This window comes from Neopsephotus bourkii, unplaced genomic scaffold (assembly GCF_033783945.1).
Source record: "Neopsephotus bourkii isolate Nb327-2 ecotype Australia unplaced genomic scaffold, CSIRO-AGI_Nbou_v1 NB_168, whole genome shotgun sequence".
NCBI classification, from domain to species: Eukaryota; Metazoa; Chordata; class Aves; order Psittaciformes; family Psittacidae; genus Neopsephotus; species Neopsephotus bourkii.
The window spans coordinates 3,044,014-3,066,803 of record NW_026900684.1 but is presented as its reverse complement, the minus strand read 5'-3'; the positions used below and the strand labels follow the sequence as shown (position 1 = coordinate 3,066,803).

General features: G+C 36.5%; 1 protein-coding gene across 19 annotated transcripts in view; it reads right to left on the bottom strand.

Moving 5' to 3' along the window:
• PCM1 (pericentriolar material 1) overlaps nucleotides 1-22,790 on the bottom strand; it is a 46,033-nt gene that overhangs the window by 9,139 nt on the left and 14,104 nt on the right. For 7 of the 19 annotated variants that reach the window (XM_061371138.1, XM_061371117.1, XM_061371170.1 and 4 more), the window contains 24 exons: nucleotides 19,063-19,172; nucleotides 18,441-18,657; nucleotides 17,097-17,295; nucleotides 16,635-16,811; nucleotides 15,747-15,904; nucleotides 15,306-15,520; nucleotides 13,664-13,815; nucleotides 13,456-13,582; nucleotides 12,634-12,768; nucleotides 10,900-11,090; nucleotides 10,175-10,369; nucleotides 9,063-9,285; nucleotides 8,798-8,943; nucleotides 7,965-8,158; nucleotides 6,657-6,840; nucleotides 5,559-5,914; nucleotides 4,861-5,019; nucleotides 4,061-4,117; nucleotides 2,707-2,879; nucleotides 2,499-2,627; nucleotides 1,788-1,908; nucleotides 1,337-1,474; nucleotides 935-1,068; nucleotides 237-371 (listed from right to left, as the gene is read on the bottom strand). In XM_061371138.1, coding sequence (XP_061227122.1) covers nucleotides 237-371; nucleotides 935-1,068; nucleotides 1,337-1,474; nucleotides 1,788-1,908; nucleotides 2,499-2,627; nucleotides 2,707-2,879; nucleotides 4,061-4,117; nucleotides 4,861-5,019; nucleotides 5,559-5,914; nucleotides 6,657-6,840; nucleotides 7,965-8,158; nucleotides 8,798-8,943; nucleotides 9,063-9,285; nucleotides 10,175-10,369; nucleotides 10,900-11,090; nucleotides 12,634-12,768; nucleotides 13,456-13,582; nucleotides 13,664-13,815; nucleotides 15,306-15,520; nucleotides 15,747-15,904; nucleotides 16,635-16,811; nucleotides 17,097-17,295; nucleotides 18,441-18,657; nucleotides 19,063-19,172 — 4,025 coding nt within the window. Of the gene's footprint in view, nucleotides 1-236; nucleotides 372-934; nucleotides 1,069-1,336; nucleotides 1,475-1,787; nucleotides 1,909-2,498; nucleotides 2,628-2,706; nucleotides 2,880-4,060; nucleotides 4,118-4,860; nucleotides 5,020-5,558; nucleotides 5,915-6,656; nucleotides 6,841-7,964; nucleotides 8,159-8,797; nucleotides 8,944-9,062; nucleotides 9,286-10,174; nucleotides 10,370-10,899; nucleotides 11,091-12,633; nucleotides 12,769-13,455; nucleotides 13,583-13,663; nucleotides 13,816-15,305; nucleotides 15,521-15,746; nucleotides 15,905-16,634; nucleotides 16,812-17,090; nucleotides 17,296-18,440; nucleotides 18,658-19,062; nucleotides 19,173-22,790 lie in introns of those variants that run through there. The other 12 variants (XM_061371162.1, XM_061371179.1, XM_061371234.1 and 9 more) reach the window with 6 other exon arrangements.

Below are 22,790 nucleotides of genomic sequence, written 5' to 3'. Positions count from 1 at the left end.
CTGAAGACAGCCACAGGCTGAAGATACACTTCTCACTGTTTGGCAGTGATGGAAAAGAAGTTCTGTACCCAGTGAAGTTTAATTTTAGGAAACAAGGTAATAAATACCTCACTGCTGTATCAAAGTTGAACAGCAGCAGCTATGTTGTAATTTACAGCTTCAGGGAAGCTGGTTTATCTGTTGCTCATTATCCAAGTTGAAACAGGGTGGCAAGACAACACTGAAAAGCTACTAACCTGAAGTATACTGCCAAGCTGCTTATGAAAGAACTTCACAAATTCTTTACTTTCGTCATTTTGTTGTGTAAGAGTCAAGACCATACGTCTTACTGATGTCAGTAACTGTGACGAGCACACTTCATCCATATGTTCCTAAACAAGTATCACACAATAAGCATAGTTACTACGTAAAAACCCCAAACAACTAGCCATCAAGTCCAATACTGAAATCAATTTATAAAAACATCACCTGTCCTCCGAAGGAGCAGCACCCCATGAGCAGGTCCTAACTCATCTCACAAAACTAAGTGGAACACTGTTATAGCAGATACCATACTTCATTAATGACTGATCTGCCGTGACACACAAAGCTTTATCCCACTTTTTCAATACATGTCATCTTTTAATGTTTGGGCAAACATTTCTACTTGATTTGGTCAGCTCCAAACTAATAAACCTCTGTTCTTGATGCCAATTCACCAGCCCTTTCTAGCAATCTAGAAACCTTATAATTTTTCTCTTATTAAAAGCCCCACAGAATCTTTCTGTTGGAGGATTTAACTATTGCTTCATCCTCTGCAAAGTCTGCAACTTCATACACACTTATTGGCAGCTGTTTCCAAAACGCAAGTTATCAATTTTAAGCAATGCTTTCTATGCAATTGTGCAGATCCCTTTCCTATCCTAATTCACACCTTATTGAAAGCAGTTTTTACCTTCAGAAAAGGAATGACCTCTTTCATAATTGCCTTAATTTGCCGGTCAAGCTGCTGAGTATCTATACGAGGACATGGAACTGCAGAAACTTCATTTAACTGTAGCACAGGAGGACATTCACTGTTACTTGGACCTTGTTTAAAAAAAAGAAAAAAAGAAAAAGAAGAAAAAAATTAAAAAAACGCACATTTAAATCATTCAACATCACTATCAGAGAAATGCAATTTCAAACCCATGTATTTTCATTTAAAAAAATAAATAATATTTACTTAAACAAGTAAAGTTCCTTGGAAACTTTGCTAAGTTTTCAAAATAAATGAAGAGGAAAGTAATTCAGCCAACTACATGATTCCTGATAATTATTTTCTAAAACTAAGCAAAATACGTATATATGTGCATACCTTCTAATTTAGCAGCAGAAGCACCCTGAAAATTACTAGAGCAGCCCTCAGAGTCAAGGGTACTTTCAGCTTCAATTTTCATACGCTCATATTCCCTCATCCTAGCCAAAGCTTGATCTAAGTGAATCACTGTGTTGCCTATATTTAGAATAAAAACAGCTTTTAAACTAAATAAAAAAAAGTCAATCGATTGTCAAATTAACAATAACAAAAATTAATTCAAAGCCACAAGTTTTTAAATCTACATATAACTGTACTTGAATTATAGTACTTTATTACACACTTTGATCAACTCCAAGTGTTTCACAAGTGGCTAGTTAGTCTCTTAGTGTCATTTTATGAAACATGATTACACACTAAAAATCGAAGAATAATATGCTATATTTAGGCACAGACAATTACAGGCATTTTGGGACAGAGGGATTAACACGGTAAATCACATCATTCTTACCAAGGTCATCAGTGGCAAAAGGTTCAAAATTTGAAGATGTAGACATAATACTCCTATTGTCTGCATCATTTTGTTCACAACCTTGACACGCTTCTGTAGAAAAGTTCTTGCCAAATGCTTCCTGAAAAGACATCAAGCAACTGACTACAGTGCAGGAATGCACCATCCTCTCACAAATGTAACAAGCCTGCAATTCTTTTCTGCCACATGCTGCAGTATCAGGACCTTGCACCAGGCTGCCTGACTGAGGAACAACCTTGCTTACAGCATAGATCCATCAGGTGATTCTACCATGTTTGTTTCAAATATTTCAACTATAAAACACAAAAGAAACTCTACAGAGGCATCAGTGATCCCTTAGATACAAAAAAGCAAAAATCTGGGGGAAATCTTCAGATGAGTACTTGCCCTGACCTTACTCACTAGTGGATTTTGACTCTTTCTGAAATCAGTTTCTGATTTACATCCCCCTTCGTGTTATATTCCTTTCCTGACATGTTTGTTTCCAGCATCAAGAATCTTAACATATTTAATTACTTTTTCATTAATATTTTCCTGTATTTCTTTGTTTAGAAAAGTCTGTGTAAGCTGATCCTAATTTTAGAAAAAGTTAATTGCTAGACTGAATATTTCAGTACACAACCATATACATGTAAATTGAAAAAGTAAGAAAAGCTGACAGTAAACTAGTTTCTGAACTTTAAAACTTACATCATCTGTAGAAGGAAGGCTTTCACTGGGAGTGAGCTCAGAATTTGATGCCACCCATGTTCCAGAATTCAGTGATTTTGTGCTCTTCCCTCTTTCATTGTTCTCAGATAAATGTCTACTCACTATATCCTGGAAAAGATAATACACCAATACTGTAAAAAAAGGATCTAAGATCTGTTTGATTCATATGCAAGATTTTTGTGCATACCTGTAGAGCATATAGAGCCCTTTGCCTCAGGTAATCTGTATTTAGCATCTGAAGCTCATGGAAAAGTTCAATAAGAAAGTGGGGACGAGACTCATTTTGAGAAATAAGAGTTGCCACTTCAGAATAAATTGTGTCGCGCAAAGCTTCAAACATAGAAAGATCACTACCAGTTTCTGCAGAAAAAAGGGAATTCATTAAGTCCTTGACATGCATCCAGTTGAAAGACAACTGTCTATTATGTATGCAAGTTACAGGTACACAAAACTATATCACAATCATTGTAGATTCCATTATATAGCTGCTTTCTTAAAACTCACTCATTTCTTGAAGGGCAACAGTGATTTAACATTCTGAAAGAATATATACAAAATATAAAGCATTCATAGGAATAACTTTTTTTACACTTCTGAACAATACCTTCAGAAACCATTCTTTACTAAAGCGAATAATGCACACACTTCAATTTTGCTTTCAGAATAGCCATTCCACACTGAAAATAGTTTGAGGTGTTCCAAACAGGATAGCCAAAGGTCTCAAATTTATATAATATTAGTAAGTCCACACTTCAGCAACATAAGCAATAACATTAAGAAAGCTCTAGACTGAATTTATGAAAGCTACTCTTTGCCACACCTCCTACATGAGCATAAATCCTGCATTCTCATACATGTATATTATTAAATTAATATCATACTCTTAAGCCCTACTACATATTTATGAAAAGACAATGTACTCCCTACTAAGGCTCCCATTCCTTTGAAAACTGAGGATTATCCTTGCAACAATTAAAGTATTACATACATATTTTAGCAAGCATTGAATGGAAAAAAAGTTACACTTGGAAAACTCAGCTTAGTTTAACAGATGTGTATTTGTTAGTATTTAAGTTAATGAAGTTATTAGCAATACAACAGATGCTACTGTGCAATTTGATTATCTGCAAATAGTTTAACAGTATTTAAGCATACAGATAAGCTTTTTCAACCGTTAATAAGCCACCAGAAACCACTCCTCTCCCCCATCAATAAAATACAATAGTAGCTTTTCAACTTGCTAAAAATGCCTATGGAAATTAAATTCTTACTGTAGTATCTACATGTGTATTTTCTATTTGTAATTGTGACTAACCAAGAATACGATAAACACAATTCTCCACAATTACAATTCAAAGTAGTTTTTATCACTGCATTTCATGCAAATTGCAAGTAACTTCTCTTGCCTTGTTTACAGAGAAGGTGCTGCAATAGTACTAATTTGAACATCTGCTAAACAGTCTGAGTTATAGGACCAAAGCTAAGAGAAAAAAAGAAAAAAGTAACAGGACATTGTTGAAGCTAAGCACTGAATGCATTACCTGGTGCTTCAATGCATGCATTTCTGTTAGACTGCTGCAGAATTCTCCTAGCATGCGCTGTAGGAAAGTGGGGATAGACAGTGATAAACACAAAAATGTGCACCAGAAATAAAGACAGGGTCTATATAAAATAGCAGGAGGAAAAATGCTTAGTCATTCAAACCACAGCAAAGCTGCTTATTGTGAGAATTTGACTGGTAAAAGTCTGTTACATAACCCAGTAAACAGCTCTTAGTGTGGACATAGCAACATGGACAAAGCTGTACATCGTGCTATAATGACTAGAATTTCTGCATCTTTCAAACAGAAGATACTGTCAGAACCTAAAAAGATAAATATATTTATGATCTAGATGCAAGAAAAGCAGTGCAGTGCCAAAAATGTAAGGGTTTATGTGATAAAACTGAGTTTGAATGATTATTTGATAGAGCTCCTTTAAGCATGAATAGAAAGAAAACATGTATGCAGTACAGGATGTAGTTTAAACAAAGATTAATGTGTTGTGTAGTTACTTTTCATAAAGACGCCAACAAATGGGTGGTGGTTCCTACTGGTTATGTTTCTGTTTGTTTTACAGTTAAATATAGAAACAAACCTGTCAATCAAATACCTAATCTACAGAAATCACCCAAAATCAATCAATATCCAACTTTTTACACACTTTCATGTTTACAGCATCCTAAATATACAGTACTGTCTTCTTGTCATAATACACTGCTTTTAAAAATTACACTAGCAACAAAGTATGGAGGTCCTTTACTCAGAGAAGTTCACAAAATAATTACATCAGAAAAGAATACCTGAAGACATTTCTGTAGATCTACTGTATTTAATTATTTTTTCCAATTGTTCCCGATTCCTTTTGCTGAACACTTTTGCATGAACCACCTCTTCCACATGTCTGCTTTTATTGCTCTTGCAGGGCTCACACACACTTGAAGCACTTGCACTTTCGTAACCTAACGTAAGGGAATGAAAAGGAAAAAATAAAAAAATAGCTTACAAAATGTTTTATTACATTTAAAAACTTGTCCGAGGGCAACCTCAAAGATGAAAAAAACCTGTGATGTTTCCTAGCCAGAAATTCTCTGTGCACTGAAGCCTAACCCTCAGTGACTGCAACTACATGTTAATACTGTCCCTATCTTCTCATTCAGTATTCTACTGAAGGACTTCTTTCAGCAAGTCATCCGGTTTGAACATGAAGACTTAACAAAGATGAAGATTCTCCTGGTGGTCTACCCCAAGTGTATTCTTAGAGTATCTGCATCCACTATCCATTCACATCATGATGCCCTAATCAGCTATGCTTTTTATTTACTAAAATACTGAAAAACCTTATGTAGGTGCATTATGTAAAATTAATTTGTATTTCAGTGACTTACTTTCCATTACTATAGGTACCATTCATGGAGAGTAAATTTCCATGTTTCCATAATGTAACAATTATAATTCAAGTTGAGTATGCCATGGTATCTAAGATTACTTTACAACCTACCAGTATTTTTAATTCTGCCCTTCAGCTGAGAAGAACTCTTCCTCTTATTCTTTGATTTGGGTGTTTTATCTTTTGATGCCAAACTTGCTTGTGCTGATGCTTTTCTAGACTTAAATGTCTTTGTCACAGTAGTTGGGTCTACCGGATCAGGCATGCTACTAAAACTCTGCAAAGACTCTTCATCAAAGTCTCTTCTGCTCACATCAGACTGATTTTTATGACCGGAAGCAATGTTTTGTCCTGAAACTGTAAAGCCTGCTTTCAGCTGAGACTGATCATCTTTTTTCACTTCCTGGCTATCATTAAGCCAAGTTGATCTTCTTTCCATTTCTTCTTCAGGTTGTCTATGACTCCTTCTGTTACAAAGAAGGAAAACACACACCATAATATATCATAACCTAGTCTCTCAGATAGAAACAGCATGTATTATCAGGCAAATACAGGCAAACAGCTTTATCCATAATGCAAGTCATCGTGCCCTATTTATTTAGCCATCAACTGAATGCTGGGAGGGAGGGAGGGAAGGGGAGGGGAGAGAGAGGAGGAAGGAAGGGAAATCTAGTGAGAACCCTTCTAAACGGAAAACAGATGATGCCTGAAGAAATTTATCACTGATTTCAATCTGAATACACTTATGCAGCTATTGCTGTGCTAAAACAGTAATACAGGACAAAACATTTCTTTAAACAACATTCGTTACTATCTACCATAGCACAAAAATAAGCCTTCACTGAAATTCTGTTCTGTATTTATTCAAACAGCTCAGTTTCTAAAAACCATGGAAATCAAATCTTCCTCCACTTACAGAAGTATCACAAAACCACTCCAGCATTACATTTGAGCTTAAAATTAAGGGATACATTAATATATAAGAAAGCAGAACGTTTGACTGAAAAAGGAAACAAGCAAACAAACAACCCCCAAACAAACAAACAAAAAAAAAAACCCAAAAAACAGAAACTGCAAAATTAAAGCTCATCTTGCAATTCTATTACAATGAATTCTCTAGAAGAATGATGAATTCCCACAAGCCCTAGAAAAGGTAGGAGTGTGGGAGGGAAAACAGTTAAGCACGAGTTGCACTGTGACATTTATTACCTTTGTTTTTCTGCTCCATTAGAGGATATACTTTCAAAAGGTTTAGGGAACGTCATATACTCAGTTTTCCCAGAAGCATTATGATCCAGAGGATGTTGTGGCTCCTGCTGCTCACTGCTGTGTGGAGAAACGTTGTGTGCAAAATCTCCAAAACCAGAAGGGAACACTGGATTATAGTTAATACCTACAAAACAAACAAGAGAATCAGAAGATACTAACTCATTTATCTGTGTGGTAAAAGTCAAATTTGAGACACATTGTGTGACAATATAAAATTATGAAGCAAACATAGTGGGTAAGTAAGCGAAAACTGGTTTTCTCCTGAAAGCATGTATGCAGGTTTTAAATATAAATGGATACGACACACTACAACCAGTAGAGAGACAAATGTATTTCAAGAAACCGGCGAAAGTGAAAAATGAAGGTAGTAACAACAAAAAGTTCTGTCTGCATGAAGGCTTTATCAATACTTAAATACCATCAGATTTACAAGAATATTTCAATGGTACAAGTATTCACAGGGCCAAAGAAGTCATAATACTTGTTTTAACTTAATCTTTCTAGTAGTGGCAAATGGACCCTAACTATTCTTCTGTGCAGGTTCCATATAACGGAAAATATGTTCTTAAACAAAAAGCAGACACTCTAGGTACCTGCCTACTTCCTGGTTTCCTGAAATGACTGAAAAACATCAAGACAGCGTTAACAACTTTTAAAGATACAGTAAAACACCTAACATTTTTTTCCCCCACTTCAAATTCAACACTAAAAGCAGATTTGGTGATGAGATTAGGAACATTGTATCCAAGTCAACAGTTCTTCCATACCTCTAATGGGATCAAAAAATTAGAAACAAACTCCATTTACAGGCATTTAAAACAAAAATAAGTGCTGGAAGTTCTAAGAAAAATAATTACCAAGTGACACCTTACAATAAAAGGGTTCACTTAGTGAGAACACTATTAAATGATTACTGAAGGTATGCAAAAGCTTTAAACATTGCTTTTCATGGGTTAGATGTAGAACATTAAAAATGTTAACTTTACGCAGTTGGCATTTTCAGTTATAACCAACATCTTATAGAGAAAGTTTTGCTTTTCAAACTGAAATCAAAATACACAATATTCTTCAATAAACACTAACAAACTTCTGCTAGGATAATACGAGCTCATGCAAGTACCATTTCAGACTATTTTAATACAAAGGAAAAGTCACAGAGGTTCAGTGAGTTCGCATGAAGATTTTCATTAAATGAAGGAGTGGAAACTTTCAAATTCTTATTTTTTTCACAGCTGTACTCATACCCACCTGGAGCAAAGGAAGAAAAATTAGTAAAACCTGGTACATTCAACAGGTTTATGGGTTGTGGAGGAAAGCTGAATGGACAGAAAAGAGGGGATGGAGGTGGTGGTGTACTACTGCCTCTCTCCTTTCTCGATGGTTTCTCTTGACACTGTTGTTGTTCTTGCTGGCGCATAAGATCATTTAACATTTGCTTCAACCTTGAAAACAAGAAAAAATAATCACTTTGGAAAAAGAATGCTAGGAGAAAGCTGTATATTTATACTAAAGTAATTTGGGATTCATATTATTTCACCTGCCCCATGTAACACATGGAGAACTGCTCCATTCAGCTAGGAAAAAAAAACAAACCAAACCCAAAGAAAGAAACCCACCTTGTATTTAACCCTGAGCAACAGACAGGAACAGTTTTAGAACCAACTAAGTAAAAAATTCTATACTAAGAAAGGATAAAGACCTTTTCCACAATCTTTCCATAACCATTAGAATCCAGAATCTTGCCACATAGTCTAGCAGAAAGAAGAGACTTAAAAGCATACTCAAGGAAAGCAAGTCTAAACCATAAAAGCCAAATAAAGTTCTTGCCACAAATATTCGGAAGAGATACCAACTTCTGATTCTCTTCACTGAAGATTACTCAAACAGAGCCATTTCAAAATATGTTAAGGCAGTGGTGGGAAGAAAAAAAAAATCAAAAATGCTGTATACAAAGTTTGTGATCAGCTCAGAAGTTCAATCTTCTCATATTAAAGCATTATCCATAATCTGTTATTCACCTAACCATGTTCCCTGTTCCATAAGCATTTCAAATTCCACAAATGCAAATGCAGTCAACAAACCTTTGCACGTTATTCTGCTGCCAAGACAGTTGAGAGTAACACTGGTTTAACTGATGCATAATAAGATGTACTTGTAAAGATGGAACATTATTGGGCATCATATTGTAAGGACTTGTAAGCAAAGTCTGCAGAAGACAAGATAGGGTCTGTGGAAAGAAAACACACAACAGTGACTAAACTACCAAAACCAGAACTTACTGCTGCAAAGAGGGGAAAATACAAAAAGCAAAGTAAGAACAGCAAAATAACTGCTCTTCATATCTACCTGCTGATCCTGCATTAATGTTTGACAAATGCTGACGCTAAATTCATGCTGTTTCTTCAGCTGATTGATCTGCTCTTGCCATCTTTCCTTTTCTTCTACATATGAAAGTTCAGACATCCACCGAAGGTTCTCCTGACGTCGCATACTTATGTTCTGCTGTTGCCTGGACTTAGACAATGGACGGTAATTCCCATCTGCTGAAAGAGGCCGGCATTTTTTCCACCTGGGTGGGGACAAAAGCTAACATTTCAAACAACTTCTTCTAATGACACTTCCAATATTCAAATTACATTTCAGTTGAATGTCAACAACTCATGTGGCACAGACCATTTGTGCATGCCAGCTAATGTTCCATGTGATTTTGTCAATCCAACTTTATCCTGAACAAATGGAAAATAACAGCCACCCAATTGGCAACCACTATCAAAAAACAATTGCTAAGGATGTCTCTGGACCTTGTCTTTAGTATCGTCCATTAGCAATACATATTATCTACACAGATGAAAGCAGAAGCCACCAACATAATACACTAAGAATTAAAAGGCCCAGCTTCTGACTAGAAGGACAATATCTACTAAAATTATTTGGTATCAAAACCAGAGGAAATCAACTGAAGATATATACATTACTTATACGACGGCATTTTCGTTTAGTCACACAAATACTATTAAGGAAATCGGTCAGGTAAGCAAAAGTTAAATACTCATGTAAATTAAAAAATCTAATAGGAAATAGTTTTCGAAGCTGAAAAGCCAACTCTTTGAAAGCAAAAATTTCCTAGTTAAATCGTGTGAACTATTGTTTTTGAAGAGAGTGATCAATTTCACTGCAAAAATGTAACAAACGTTTTCTTTTAAGCTGATTCAGAAACCCCATTGGAACATAAGGAGTTACAGCAACTGGAGAGCTCAATGGTAGACATTTGATATGACTGAAAACAGAAGAAACCACAGAGACTCAAGACAAGAAAGTGCCACTACACACAGCTCCCTAGGAAGCAGAAAGGTATTTCACTTTGCTGTTAAAAAATGCCTTGTCGTTCATGCAATGCTTCTTCCCCAACTTCCAAATATAGTCTGACAAGCATCAAATCAATAAGTAACGCCACTAACCTATCCTTGTTTTCTTTATCAAGATATGCGTTTTCTGGTATGCTGTTATTGGGATAAACAGAGAAACTGTCATTCAAACTTGAGGCATCTTCTTCCTCTTCTGCCTGGCCAACTCCATCAGAGAGATAACCGTCTTCATCTCCATTCTCTTCCTCTTGTGCACACTGGCTGGAACCGCCCCAGGTAGCCATCGTCCTAGTCAACATTGGAGTAGAGGAAAGAGTGGTGTTTGGGAAGGGGGAAGCTAGTTTTGTGGGTTTGAAGGTGTTTTTTTATTATGACAAGTTATTAAAAGAATTTGTTGACAATTACAAGTCTATCTTCAGTTAATCAAGCTGCACCAAAATTAAGCATCTCACTAATACAAGATTAAACTAGTATTCTTCTGGTACTGGGATAGTTAAATAAAATTACTTACTCTTGCAACATTATTACTTTATTATTGTTATAAATGATGTAGGCATGATGAAAAATTACTGTGAGCAATTTTCCACACATTCTCCTCTCCCTAAGTGATTTTTCACCATTTATGGAGAAGGTATACTAAATATGCTGGGAGGACCCATAAAACAGGCAGGCTGCCACTAACAGCCACTTTAGAGGTCTAGAAATTGATTTACTTCTCTACTCTCATCACAGTGCTCAAATGAAAACAGGAAACTGCCCAAGAATCATATCTCACTAAACAACAGAAGCCACTAATACAGAGTGACTTATGTTCTTACTTTTCAGTTCTACACTGCTGTGGAGTACACCGGGCTTCTGATCCTTCACTTTTAACAGAGGCAGCAACAGTAGATACTGTTTCTGCGAACTCTCTCCTCCTCTGATGTTCAGCCATTAAAGCTTCAAGTTGCTTTCTTCTCTGCCGTAATTCTTCTCTTAAAATCTCATGTCTTCTTATCTCAGACCACAACTGTTTGCCATAAAATAGAAGACATCAGAATATAAACAAAATAAACATAATCTAAACTTAATCACATTTGATACTGCACTGATACCTTTCTGTTCAGGCTTTGATATTATACTGCAAATGAAGCCACACCACAGAAAGCTGCAAAATATATCTACTATTTATCCCAGATACTGAAAAAATCTAAGCTAATTAAACATTATAAGACAGGAATTTTTAAGCGAAATAGTTCATGTTTCACTAAAACACTGGTTTTATCACATAGTTTTTCACTAAAACACTGGTTTTATCACATAATCTATCCATTATTGGTTAGCTATTTAAGTAGCATGACAGAATACTACCCTTTGGAGAAATGTGAAAATTGCACTGAGTACTTCTTTGGTAATAAAGCAGAGGCTACAACAAAAAGATTTTCTGCTAGGTGCAGAAACTTTAAGTAGCAGTTTATGATTGAGGAAAACTTAAGGAAGCCATGATTTACAAAGAAGAAAACAAAGGTACAGAGAGTAGGAAGCCTTTATCTACCTTAAATTAGATACAGTGAAAGAATATTTATGGCAAGGTACTTTAATAAGCATGTAAACAGCATTACATAATACCATAATATTCAAAACCAATTGTGTAAGTGAACTAGACTGGAAAACTTAGCCTTAAAGACGTAGGCAAGTAACAATGTACTCAAGCCTGAAAACAACTGGACTAGTTGGTCTGCTGGAGCAAAGACATTTTCCAACAAAAATCCACATGTATTTTGATAATAACACAACCTGTTTGTAGACTGTTAGCAATTGCAGCAGCACATTCACTTTAGAGACAATTTCTTTTTAGCAGGAAGAATTCACAGCCCTTTTATTTAGTGAAGAGAGACAATTTGCTCTATAGCACTTATTTGGAAGATGCCAAAGTTCTGAAATTCTCATCTTGGAGAAGGAAAATCTGGCTTTCAATGATAACTATACAGGCGTAGCCCAATCAGCCTCACGTAAACTGTTAAAGGAAAATTTACAAGAATGCTGATGCAACTCACAGAGAAAGTCTATTAAAAAAGGTATTTTTCTGATACTTGTTTCTGATGTCTCGTCTAGCCAGGAAAAATTTCTCATCACATATCCTTTCACCCCTACAAATAGTAGCATAATTTTCAGAAAGATTGAGTAATATCCAGATCCTTATTTAAGACATAATTTTTGTGCAAAAGAGGAAGGAATATGCATGGCAGATAGACTACATTACAAAAAATGACATAATTTTCTTCATGGATGACTTGCCTGTGGTATATACTTTCAAATGCCCACAGTATAAATTCAAACTTCATTCAAGTTCAAATTAATATTTGGCAACAACTGCTATATTTGGGAAAAGATCTCCTGTCAGTTCAGGCAATATTTACTTCTTTCCAGAAATGAAATAGAAAAGTTACACACTCTTTGTTAGAACGGCTACTACTCCATTCCGCAGGCCACATACTTAGTGCATCCAAGTTATCTCAAACTTTTTCCTTTATCAACCCTTTTAAACTCATAAAATACCAAGTATGAAATACCTCATTGCCTAGTGGTACGGATTCATCAAATTCAAAGAAAGGCTTGCCAGCTGTATTGCACTCATTCATGGCTGGAGTTGAGGTTGCTAGTAAAGTCTGCCTATTTGCTGGGTAGTTACCCAAACCAGCTGTCAACTGAAAGAGAAAGCAAAGTTAAAAAATAAGAGTAAAACATCTTTCTAAAACTTGACTGCTATTAAAACCCAACACAGTTCAGGCTTTATGAGGTAGGAGAATTGCTAGTCAGTGAAAAGGGATTTTCAAATCAAGGGTAAATACTTATCTCAGAACTTAGCTAAGAATAAACAAAATTTATTTTTATGTAATATAATATTATATAACGCTGTAGATGCACACTTCATAGAAAAAAGTCTGTCTTTAAAGAGTATGAGAAACAATACAGCACTGTCCAGTTAAGCTGGAATACAATATAATGTTGATCATGTTTACAAGACACAATACTGTTTCAAAATACCAGGCCCTGAAAATAACTACTAAAAGGAGTGAAAAGGCAGAGACTAGCAGGTATGTCAGGCTAAAAATAAGGTAGAAGGGTATCTATCTTTTAAGATTTTACATTAAGGCATTTCACTACAGTTAAATTGCAGTTTGATGCAGCAATCACTGAGCAAAAACCTACAGTGGAATGAAATAAACACAGCTCTTCTCTAGGCCTAGAAGCCCAGCTGCATGCAATAGACATGCACTGCCAATTTTAATGTTTGGTTTTTTTTCAATTTTTATAGTGAAAAATGGTGTGAAAGATACTTTATGTTTTGTTGCTCAACAGCTTAAGAGAGAGAAGAAATACATTCTACCTACTTGAAGGTCAGGACAAGCTTTCTGTAATACTTGAATTTTTTCTTGAATTTCAATCAGTTTTCTTCTTTCTTCTTGTAACTGCTTAAGCTCCCGTTGCTGCTGAAGTTTAGCTTCATAAAACTTCTCTCTGTGTAAATAAGTTAACTGCATATTACTCAGCAAGAAGTTGCCTAAAGCATGATTCCACTCTGCTTTGACAAAGGCATACCTCGCTCTTTCATTTAGCCCTGCATCTTTTTGTAACTTGTTGGTACTAGTTCGGACATTGTTCGGCTGGTGCTTTGTCTCTCCCATCTCACCCAACAAGTCACCAATATTAGATGCATTTGCACTTGTTGCTTGAGGTTCTGGATCATCATCCTGAAAGGATGTTAGAAAGGCAATTAGACTACTTTCACATTGATATGCAAAATATAAGTGTTTTGTCAAGCTAGTTCTTAAAAACTAAACAGTCTGAATTGCATTATCTTCAGATCATAAATTGAGAAGTCATCCCCATCATGGAATCACAACTTTAAGACAAATTAATGAGAGAATTCAAAGTTATAAAGCTCATGCTACTGAGATTTCCACTATAAATGCCAGATAACTTGTCTCATTTGGGGAGCATTAGCCACTTGAATTTTATTTTATGGTTACAACTGAGCGGATAGAAACATGCAGGCACGTCAAGAACCAGAGGGGGAGGAGAAAAAAAGGAGACTGAGGTGAAGAAGACTGCTTAATTACTATAGTCATGAAGTTAAAGATTACTAACAACAGTTTAAAATAAAACAACTACTCTTGAAAGTTAAATCTAAACTATTTTAGGAAATCTTCTACATGGTTTTCTATTCCACTTTTCTTGTTTTCATAATTTCAGTATTTTCAGTTCTCAAGTTAAATTGAAAATATTAAAGCTGCAGCCACTGCTTGTTTTCCAACTTGATCATTCTTAATACAGAACCTGCTGAACAGGAGAGATCACTGTCAGTGACAAAGTATGACAGAGCTATGCAGACCTACAGTACCATTACTGAGTACATACAGATACAAGCCTTGTAAATATGAAGGAAAGACTGAAGACACCATGAATTACGTTATTTATTGAAGACGCTGCTGTAAAGTTATCATCCCTATAGTGATGACAAAAAATGGTCCAGATGCTGAGAAATTTTTGGAAGCAGTATAATCTTGAAATAGTAATACTGCATTTACATTGTTGCTATTGCAAAACATTCTAATTAAAATTAGAGTTCTCATATAAAACCCTTATGTTAGCATTCTGTAGGAATATTAGATACAAGAATATATGGGTTTAGTAAGCATTACTAACTTAGCATGTGATACTCTAAATCAAAACCACTTTCAATTCATAAAACAAAACCAAAAAAACCCTCACAAAACACACCACACCAAACCCTAATCAAATTACAGCTTGAACAGGTTGCAACATCCAAAGATTGTAATCAAAACCAATTATTTTTCCTTACTGACTGATGTTGCGAAACCTAGGTAAGATTAAAAAACTAAAACAGATGAATACTCATTATAAGCTTAAAAATAAAGATCAACACTATTCCAGTATTAAGACTTCTTCGTTCATATTTTGTACTCCAGTGCTAAGTACTAAAGCCATTCTTCCATTAGGTTAGCATCCCTTAATAAAATCCCATATTTGAACTTCAGAAGTATCACCCTTAACTTCAGAAAAATCTTTTTCTTTTATCTCTAGTATCTCTTTTTCCCCAGCCTAAAAGTAAGCATTTTAAATGTTACACTAAGCAGAGTAGTTTTCCCGACTAGAAGCTATACATTTTAAAAATAATGAATGCTACACTTCTGTGCACAGATTTATGTTTATGAAATACCTGCACCATAGCAGCAAGGTTTTGTAGCTGTCTAAGTTTCTGTTTTGCAGCTATAAGCCTATTGATCTTCTGTTCAAACTCAGCGTCTCCAGCAGCATCACCCAGGCTGCTTCTGTGACTAGACATGGAATCTTCACTAACTCTGTCTTCTTCCACTTCATCATCTTCACCTTGGGGTAGGTCAGTGTCTTTGCCATCCTCCCTATTATGACAGTCTGAGGGTGGGGAGAGGAGGAGACAAAACAGTACCAATTACACGTTATTGAACTTCTGAAGTCCACTGTAATTACTGGACATTAGAAAAGTATCAGCTTAATGATTAGACTCTTGAACATTTTGCTCAAAGTTCTCCCATCTTCTGTGCTGCTATCAGAGTTATTTAAGACTTAAATAGGACTTAAAACGAAAGACTTAAAATTATCAGAAGATTTGAGAACATACCTAGAGCAGAAGACATTTTTAGAGTCCTTATATTGGCAGCAGATCGGTTATTTATTTCACAGTCTGTATTAAGATGTCTTCCATCTCTGTTATTAGTTCCACACTGTACATTGGAGTTGCAATTTACTTCACTCCAACTACTCATACCTTGAGGGTTTCTAGGGTAAAAATACATTACTTGCGTTAACATTTTAAAAACCAGTACCAATGGAATTTTATTTCTGCCACTTTTTTAACTGGCTTTCACAGGAATGTGTCCTGACCCTTTAAAAAATACATAAGTAAATCAACCCCATGAGTCCAGAAGCTTGGAATTTCTCAGTAATCCATCATTCCAACAGATTGTTTTTTAATTAAGGAATCAAAAGCTGCTATGAATTATCCCTTGCCAGATCTAGAACAATACAAGAGGCTTTCAAGGTGTATGCCTATATTATAAAAGCTTTATATGAATCATAGCTAAATTAGTATTCGTTTTGCACAGTGAAGATCCTTGATGCACACAGTTGCCCTGTTAAGACTTCTCCTCTAAATGCCTATGTAAAATGAAGTTTGTTTTCACTCTTGGTCTCTAGTCGAGTCCTGTTAACCTTCTAGTGGACTTCCATACACATAATTCAGTGCTTAAAACCAAAAGAATTACAGATTTTGAAGTCTCTTATAGTGTTGAATATCCAATATAATCTATATTTGCTATACAAGTAAGTTACCAAAAACAAGTTTATTATTAATTGTCTGTATAAGAAAGCTACTTCAAACTCAAAATTTTGAAAAGTTAATGTAATCACAGGATTAAGTTATTTCTGGTTGACTAAAACAATGTATTTTTTCAGGAAACCTGCAAGAACTTAGCTACAAAGATTCAGGATGACAAAAAAGTCTGACCACCTAATATTTGTAACAGGCTGTGGATCCCCATGTTCAGAATCACTTTCTGAGTCTTCTGTTTCTTCCTCTTCCTTAGTGTTTTCATTCACAGCATCTGTCATCATATCAGATGTTTGCTCATAGTAGTGAACTAACTCCCGTAACTCATTCAGCCTCTTACGAACCTCATTTAGTTTCCTAAGGAGAAAAAAGAACATGCTGTGTGTTTTGTCGTATTAAACAGATCTATGTAGAGTTGAAAAAGATATATATACTTTATAGTTCTTAAAGTTTACTGTCATTTTCCTAGCTGTAAGAACCTTCTGCTTGAAGCTCTGAACATATTTAACTGTCTTGGACATTTACTAAGTGGTCTATATTAAATTAATTAAAATATTAAATGTTTTCTTAAGATAGATATTACTGAAAATGTAACACTCAAAATGACAAAAGTACATTATAAAAAAATTAAAGAACTTTTACTGAAGCTTTTCTGTTGGATTTAGATTGTCATCCTCTTCACTCTCATTCTGAGAAACCAGGGAATCAGGAGGATAGGGAACAGATGCCAGGGTATTCGATTCACCATTGACAACAGTTACTATGCCTCCAGGACCAGAAGCAGCTGAAGTTGTACTTCTTTGATCAATACTCCTTTGAGGAGAACCTGAAGCAGGAAAAACTGCAGAAAAGAAATATAGCTCGTAAGAACAACTTAAAAAAACAACCTGCTTAACTGAATTACTTGACCAACATGCAAACCAGCAGTCAATAGCTTCTTTTCTTAGAAGAACAAAAGCTTTTGTCTTAAAAGTTTCATAGCATGCAATTGCTACTAGGCAGAGAGTAATAAGTAAACTTAAACTGTAAATCTGCCCAATGAGTTCTTCAAGAGTTTATTTATGGCTGAATTGCTTTTGCTTTGATATTCACATTTCAACATGATAAAAAGAAAAATCCTTTCAATTTTTTCCTCTGCTAAGTTCTTTTGTCCATATGCTAAAAATGCAGATTTAATGTTTGCTTTTTCCTAGCTACATGAAATCACACCCAAGTATGTTCATATTATATACATTAAGTATATGTAGAAAGATGGGGGAATAGCAACGCAACTATTAAATCAATCTGTCCTTCTCCAGGAGCATGCTTCAAGTGCCTCATTTCTTTATGTTAACCAAAATATGCTATGATCACCACTACTGGACAAACTTCACCACTACAAATATATTTCTAGAAACAGAAAGCAAGAGTATCAAGTAGGCCCAAATCAAGACTTCAGGGAGAAGAAAAAGCCATCTAAGGAACAGGCCAAAACTCTAAGTCCATTCAGACAGTTAAGTTCCTCTGGTATTGCCTATGATAGAAAATGGAAGAGAAAGTCAACAGTAGACCAGCAAACCCCCTAATGCCATAGAGCTAACACTTGAAGGGCTGAGTACCTAAATACAGATTTATGATAAATCAATTTGCACTATGATAAAAATACAGAAAGTTCAAGTTTATATGGTACGCTCCACAACTGAAATGTGTCACAGACAAACCTTGAAGGAAAAAAAATCCCATCATCACATCCTCACATTAGTCAACTTTGATGTCATAAGCCAAACTGCTCCTAGCAAAACCACCATCATTACATAGAGCTCTCCACTATTACATGTAGAGCAATCAATTAAGCCAGAAACATACATAGCATTAAAACGTTTACATAAGATTACCCCAGCACAGCTTTATCACCTGCATTTCAGTAACTAGTTGCAAGTTGAAAGACCATGTTACAGACATGCACACTGTTCTTGAACAGATGTGACTGTGCCTGTATTTACTTACAGGAGGAGTTGTTCAGATGTTGGTCACGAAGTGTATGAAGCTCTCCTAACAGTTTGTCCATTTTCTGCTTTTTACCCTGCAGCACTCGCATCTTGCTAAAAAGCTGTGCCTTCTCATCCAACAGGTGCTCAGACATTGAAGAGTTTCTGCTTTGTGAAATCTCTCTGGTAAGTGAAAGACTTTCTGCTTGCCTTCTATTGTCTGGCACAGATTGTGTCTAAAAAGAGGAATTTCATTTTATTCTGAATACTATGAGAAAAGCCAAATAAATTGTAAAAACCAAAAAGCCCTCTTATAGGCTTGCTAGGCTCAGCACCAGAACAGAGGGAAACTGATATCAAACACACTGTCATGATAGCCCAATTGAATGCTGAGTCAATATATAATTATGCTACAAGACAGAAACTACTTCTCTGGACTTCCATGGGCATCGGCACAACAGAAAGGATAGATCAGTCAGCTAGTAACTCTTAAGAACATAAATATGCTAAGCTTTAAAGTTCAGGGGAATCCCAATTACTCCATTAGCAAATACACACAAATAAGCAAGACAAACATTTAACAGTTCAGTAAGAAAAAACAGACAATAGAAAAGCTTGTACAGTGTAATTCGAGGACTGACCTGAGAATCATGAAGTTGGTTGTGAAAGCGCTGAATTAAGTCATTTAGTTCCTCATTCAGTTCTGATGTAAGGCTTACTCCTGAAACACTACCTGTAGTCTCTGTTACAACTGGGCATGCAGAAGGAGGAAAAAATGAAAATACTTTTCCACAGCAATGAAATAAAGGCTATGTGTTACGACGTTTGGTTTAACAACATCATCAATATACTCCACCTCCTAAAATGCATCAATTATTTTTAATGTTATGTTCTTCCCACTGATTTTACTCTTGAAAGATCAAACCCATTACAGAAATGCTAACCAACTTCACAGCTCCTTTGTGAAGAACCATACAAAAGGACTTTGTAAGTAAGTCTGTCCTATGTTTGGCTAAAAAGGTCAGAGAAAAAGCATAGAACCAGGCCTTGAACACTGCCAGGGATGGAGCATTCACAACTTCCCCGGGCAACCCATTCCAGTGCCTCACCACTCTCACAGTAAAGAATTTCCTCCTTATATCCAATCTAAACTTCCCCTGTTTAAGTTTGAACCCGTTACCCCTTGTCTTATCCCTACATTTTCTAATGAACAGTCCATCCCCAGCATCCCTATAGCCCCCCTTTAGACACTGGAAGGCCACTATGAGGTCTCCACACAGCCTTCTCTTCTCCAGGCTGAACAGACCCAACTTTCTCAGCCTGTCTTCATATGGGAAGTGCTCCAGTCCCCTGATCATTCTTGTGGCCCTCCTCTGGACTTCTTCCAACAGATCCATGTCCTTTTTATGTTGAGGACACCAGAACTGCACACAATACTCCAGGTGAGGTCTCACAAGAGCCGAGTAGAAGGGCAGGATCACCTCCTTCAACCTGCTGGTCACTCTCCTTTTGTCACAGCTGAGGATATGGTTGGCTTTCCTGGCTGTGAGCGCACACTGCCGGCTCACATTAAGTTTCTCATCAACCAAACCCCCTAAGTCTTTTTCCGCAGGGCTGGTCTCAATCTCTTCTCTGCACAACCTGTACCTGTGCCTAGGATTGCTCTGACCCAGGTCTAGGACTTTACACTTGGCATGGTTAAACTTCATAAGGTTGGCATCAGCCCACCTCACAAGCATGTCAAGGTCCCTCTGGAAGGCATTCCTTCCCTCCAGCGTATCAACCGAACCACACAGGTTCATGGTGGTCCACCGGGTGGTCATCCATCAAATTGATGTCTCTCCAATTTAGAGACAAGGGTGTCACATGTGAGACAGTGTCAAATACTCTGTACAAGTTCAAGCAGACGTCAGCTGGTCTGCCCCTGTTCATCAGTTCTGTAGCCCCATCATAGAAGGCCACCAAACTGGTCAGGTAGGATTTCCCATTAGTGAAGCCATGCTGGCTGCCACCAACCACCTTGCTGTTTTTCATGTGCCTTAGCATACTTTCCAGGAGAATCTGCTCCAAGATTTTGCCAGGTACAGAGGTGAGACTCACTGGGCTGTAGTTCCCTCGGTCACCCATTTTCCCCTTCTTGAAAATAGAAGTTATATTTTCCTTTTCCAAGTCGTCGGGAACTTTACCTGACTGCCATGATTTTTCAAATATGACGGACAGTGACTTAGCAACTTCATGCACCAGCTCCTTCACAACCCATGGAGAGATTTCATCAGGTCCCATGGACTTGCACACGTTCAGGTTCTTAAGACAAGTCTCGAATCAGACCCTCTCCTACAGTCGGCCTACGGTCTTCATTCTCACAGTCCCTGCATCTGCCTTCCAAGACTTGGGTGGTGTGGTCAGAGCATTTGCCAGTGAGGACTGAGGCAAAGAAGTCATTCAGAACCTCAGGCTTCTCCAAATCCAGGGTAGTCAGTTCTCCTGATAGCTTCCGGAGAGGGTCCACATTGTCCCTAGTCTGTCTTTTATTTGCAATGTACATACAGAATCCCTTCCTTTTATCTTTCACACCCCCCCATACAGTTTAATTCTGCTCTGGGGCTTAGCTTTCCTAACCTGGTCCTTACCTTCCCAGAAAACATCCCTGTAAAATGAAAACAACCAACTTGTCTAGGCTTGATGGAAAAATTTTGTTTGTTACAAACTGGTCTGACTTAGTACAGCCAAACTAAGAACCATGCATGTAATTTTAGTCCCTTAAAATAAGAAATTAACAAGACACCAAGCTTTCATCTTGGTGTAAGTTGAATCTTTACGGATGCAAACAGATTCTTGGGGATCTGTCCTTTACAAAACTTTATGAGAGGAATACATTAAAATGAATGCTCTTCCCCCCCTCCCTGAAAGCTCAGTTCAAACAGTTCTAAGATATAAGACAGGGAAATTGAGAGATCAAGAAAATCTTTTTCTGCATATATAAACCAACATGTAAGATTTTTCTGATGAGAAAAATCGAGCACAAATATTATTTTTCTCACAGATCATTAATTTTCTTACCTGTACAATGAAGTTTTACTATTTTTAAATTTAAACACACTTATTTTACCCTATGTTGGGTTTGAGTCTTTACATTTCCTACCCTACAGTTCTGGCACATAACACAAACAGCAGTAAAACACTGTTAGTAAGAGTGACGTAAGTGGAAATGTGAAACACAAACGCCATCATAGAATAAATAAAAAAAATATCATAAGGAATGCTATTTTCTACCCATTTCATCTACCCACTCCTCATCAAAATGTTTTCTTTCTAATTTCAGGAAAGATAAAGCAGTTTCCATCACAGATCTACTGCTGCAGAGCAGGTAAGACAAAAGAAATTATTGAAAACCATTTAAGAAAGAAGGAAACACTTTTCAAAAGCATTTGCTTCTCTTGCTAGCTTTTTAAAAGCACTCTAACTACCAACTTCTCTGCTTCTTTTCCTACACTCAAATCAAGAGTTTTCCTAACTAATTCTACTTTCTTTTCTATACTGTATCAAATCGAGACAGGAGAAAAAGCAGAAAAAGGACCCAATCAGAGCTAGGAACCTTAAAGAGAGGCTTTCTGTAAAATGTAGAAACCAGTGCTTATATTTCTACAAATTAAGCTATTAAAAATACAAAACCTAACTGTGGTAGAAAGTTCCATCCCATATACCCTCTAATGAAGCCTAATGGCAACTTTTATGGAGAAAAAATCATGAAACAATAACACAGAAGGAACCAGAACTTGCTCAGTGCAAAAACATTCTCTATGAATGAACACAACTGCAGACCACTTCCAAAGAAAACTGAACAGGATTTAAGGAGAGGTGGGAGCAGGACAAGTTTCCAAGAAAAAAAAAAAAATACATGCACAAATCAAGGACAACTGTCTACCTTTTAAGACTGAACTCTTGAGAAAACAACTGCTGACAGCCTTGATCAAAAGCAGTCTCTGTCCTAAACATACTTCTTTAAAAGTTCAGAACACATGGAAACAAATCAGAAGATGGCTTTTAAACTGAAGGTTATAACATAATGGTGCTGCTCGAGTATCAGAACCATGCCTGTAATTTACATGACACAGAATTTCAGAGTTCTGGTTTCATATTTACTTATGAAACTGCTGTAGCAACTTCCTCCTTTCATTAGACAAACCATTAGTCTACTAAGGTCAACTGCCAGGTAACCAGCAACAAAAAAAGCATGAAAAGGTACACAAAACCTGAAACTACCAACTCCTATACCCATAAAGAGGGAGAACACACTGTATTCCATTCCGCCTTCCTCCCTCCCCCCACCCCTTCCTTCTTCAAAGGCCTAGTACACTGATGGAGATAA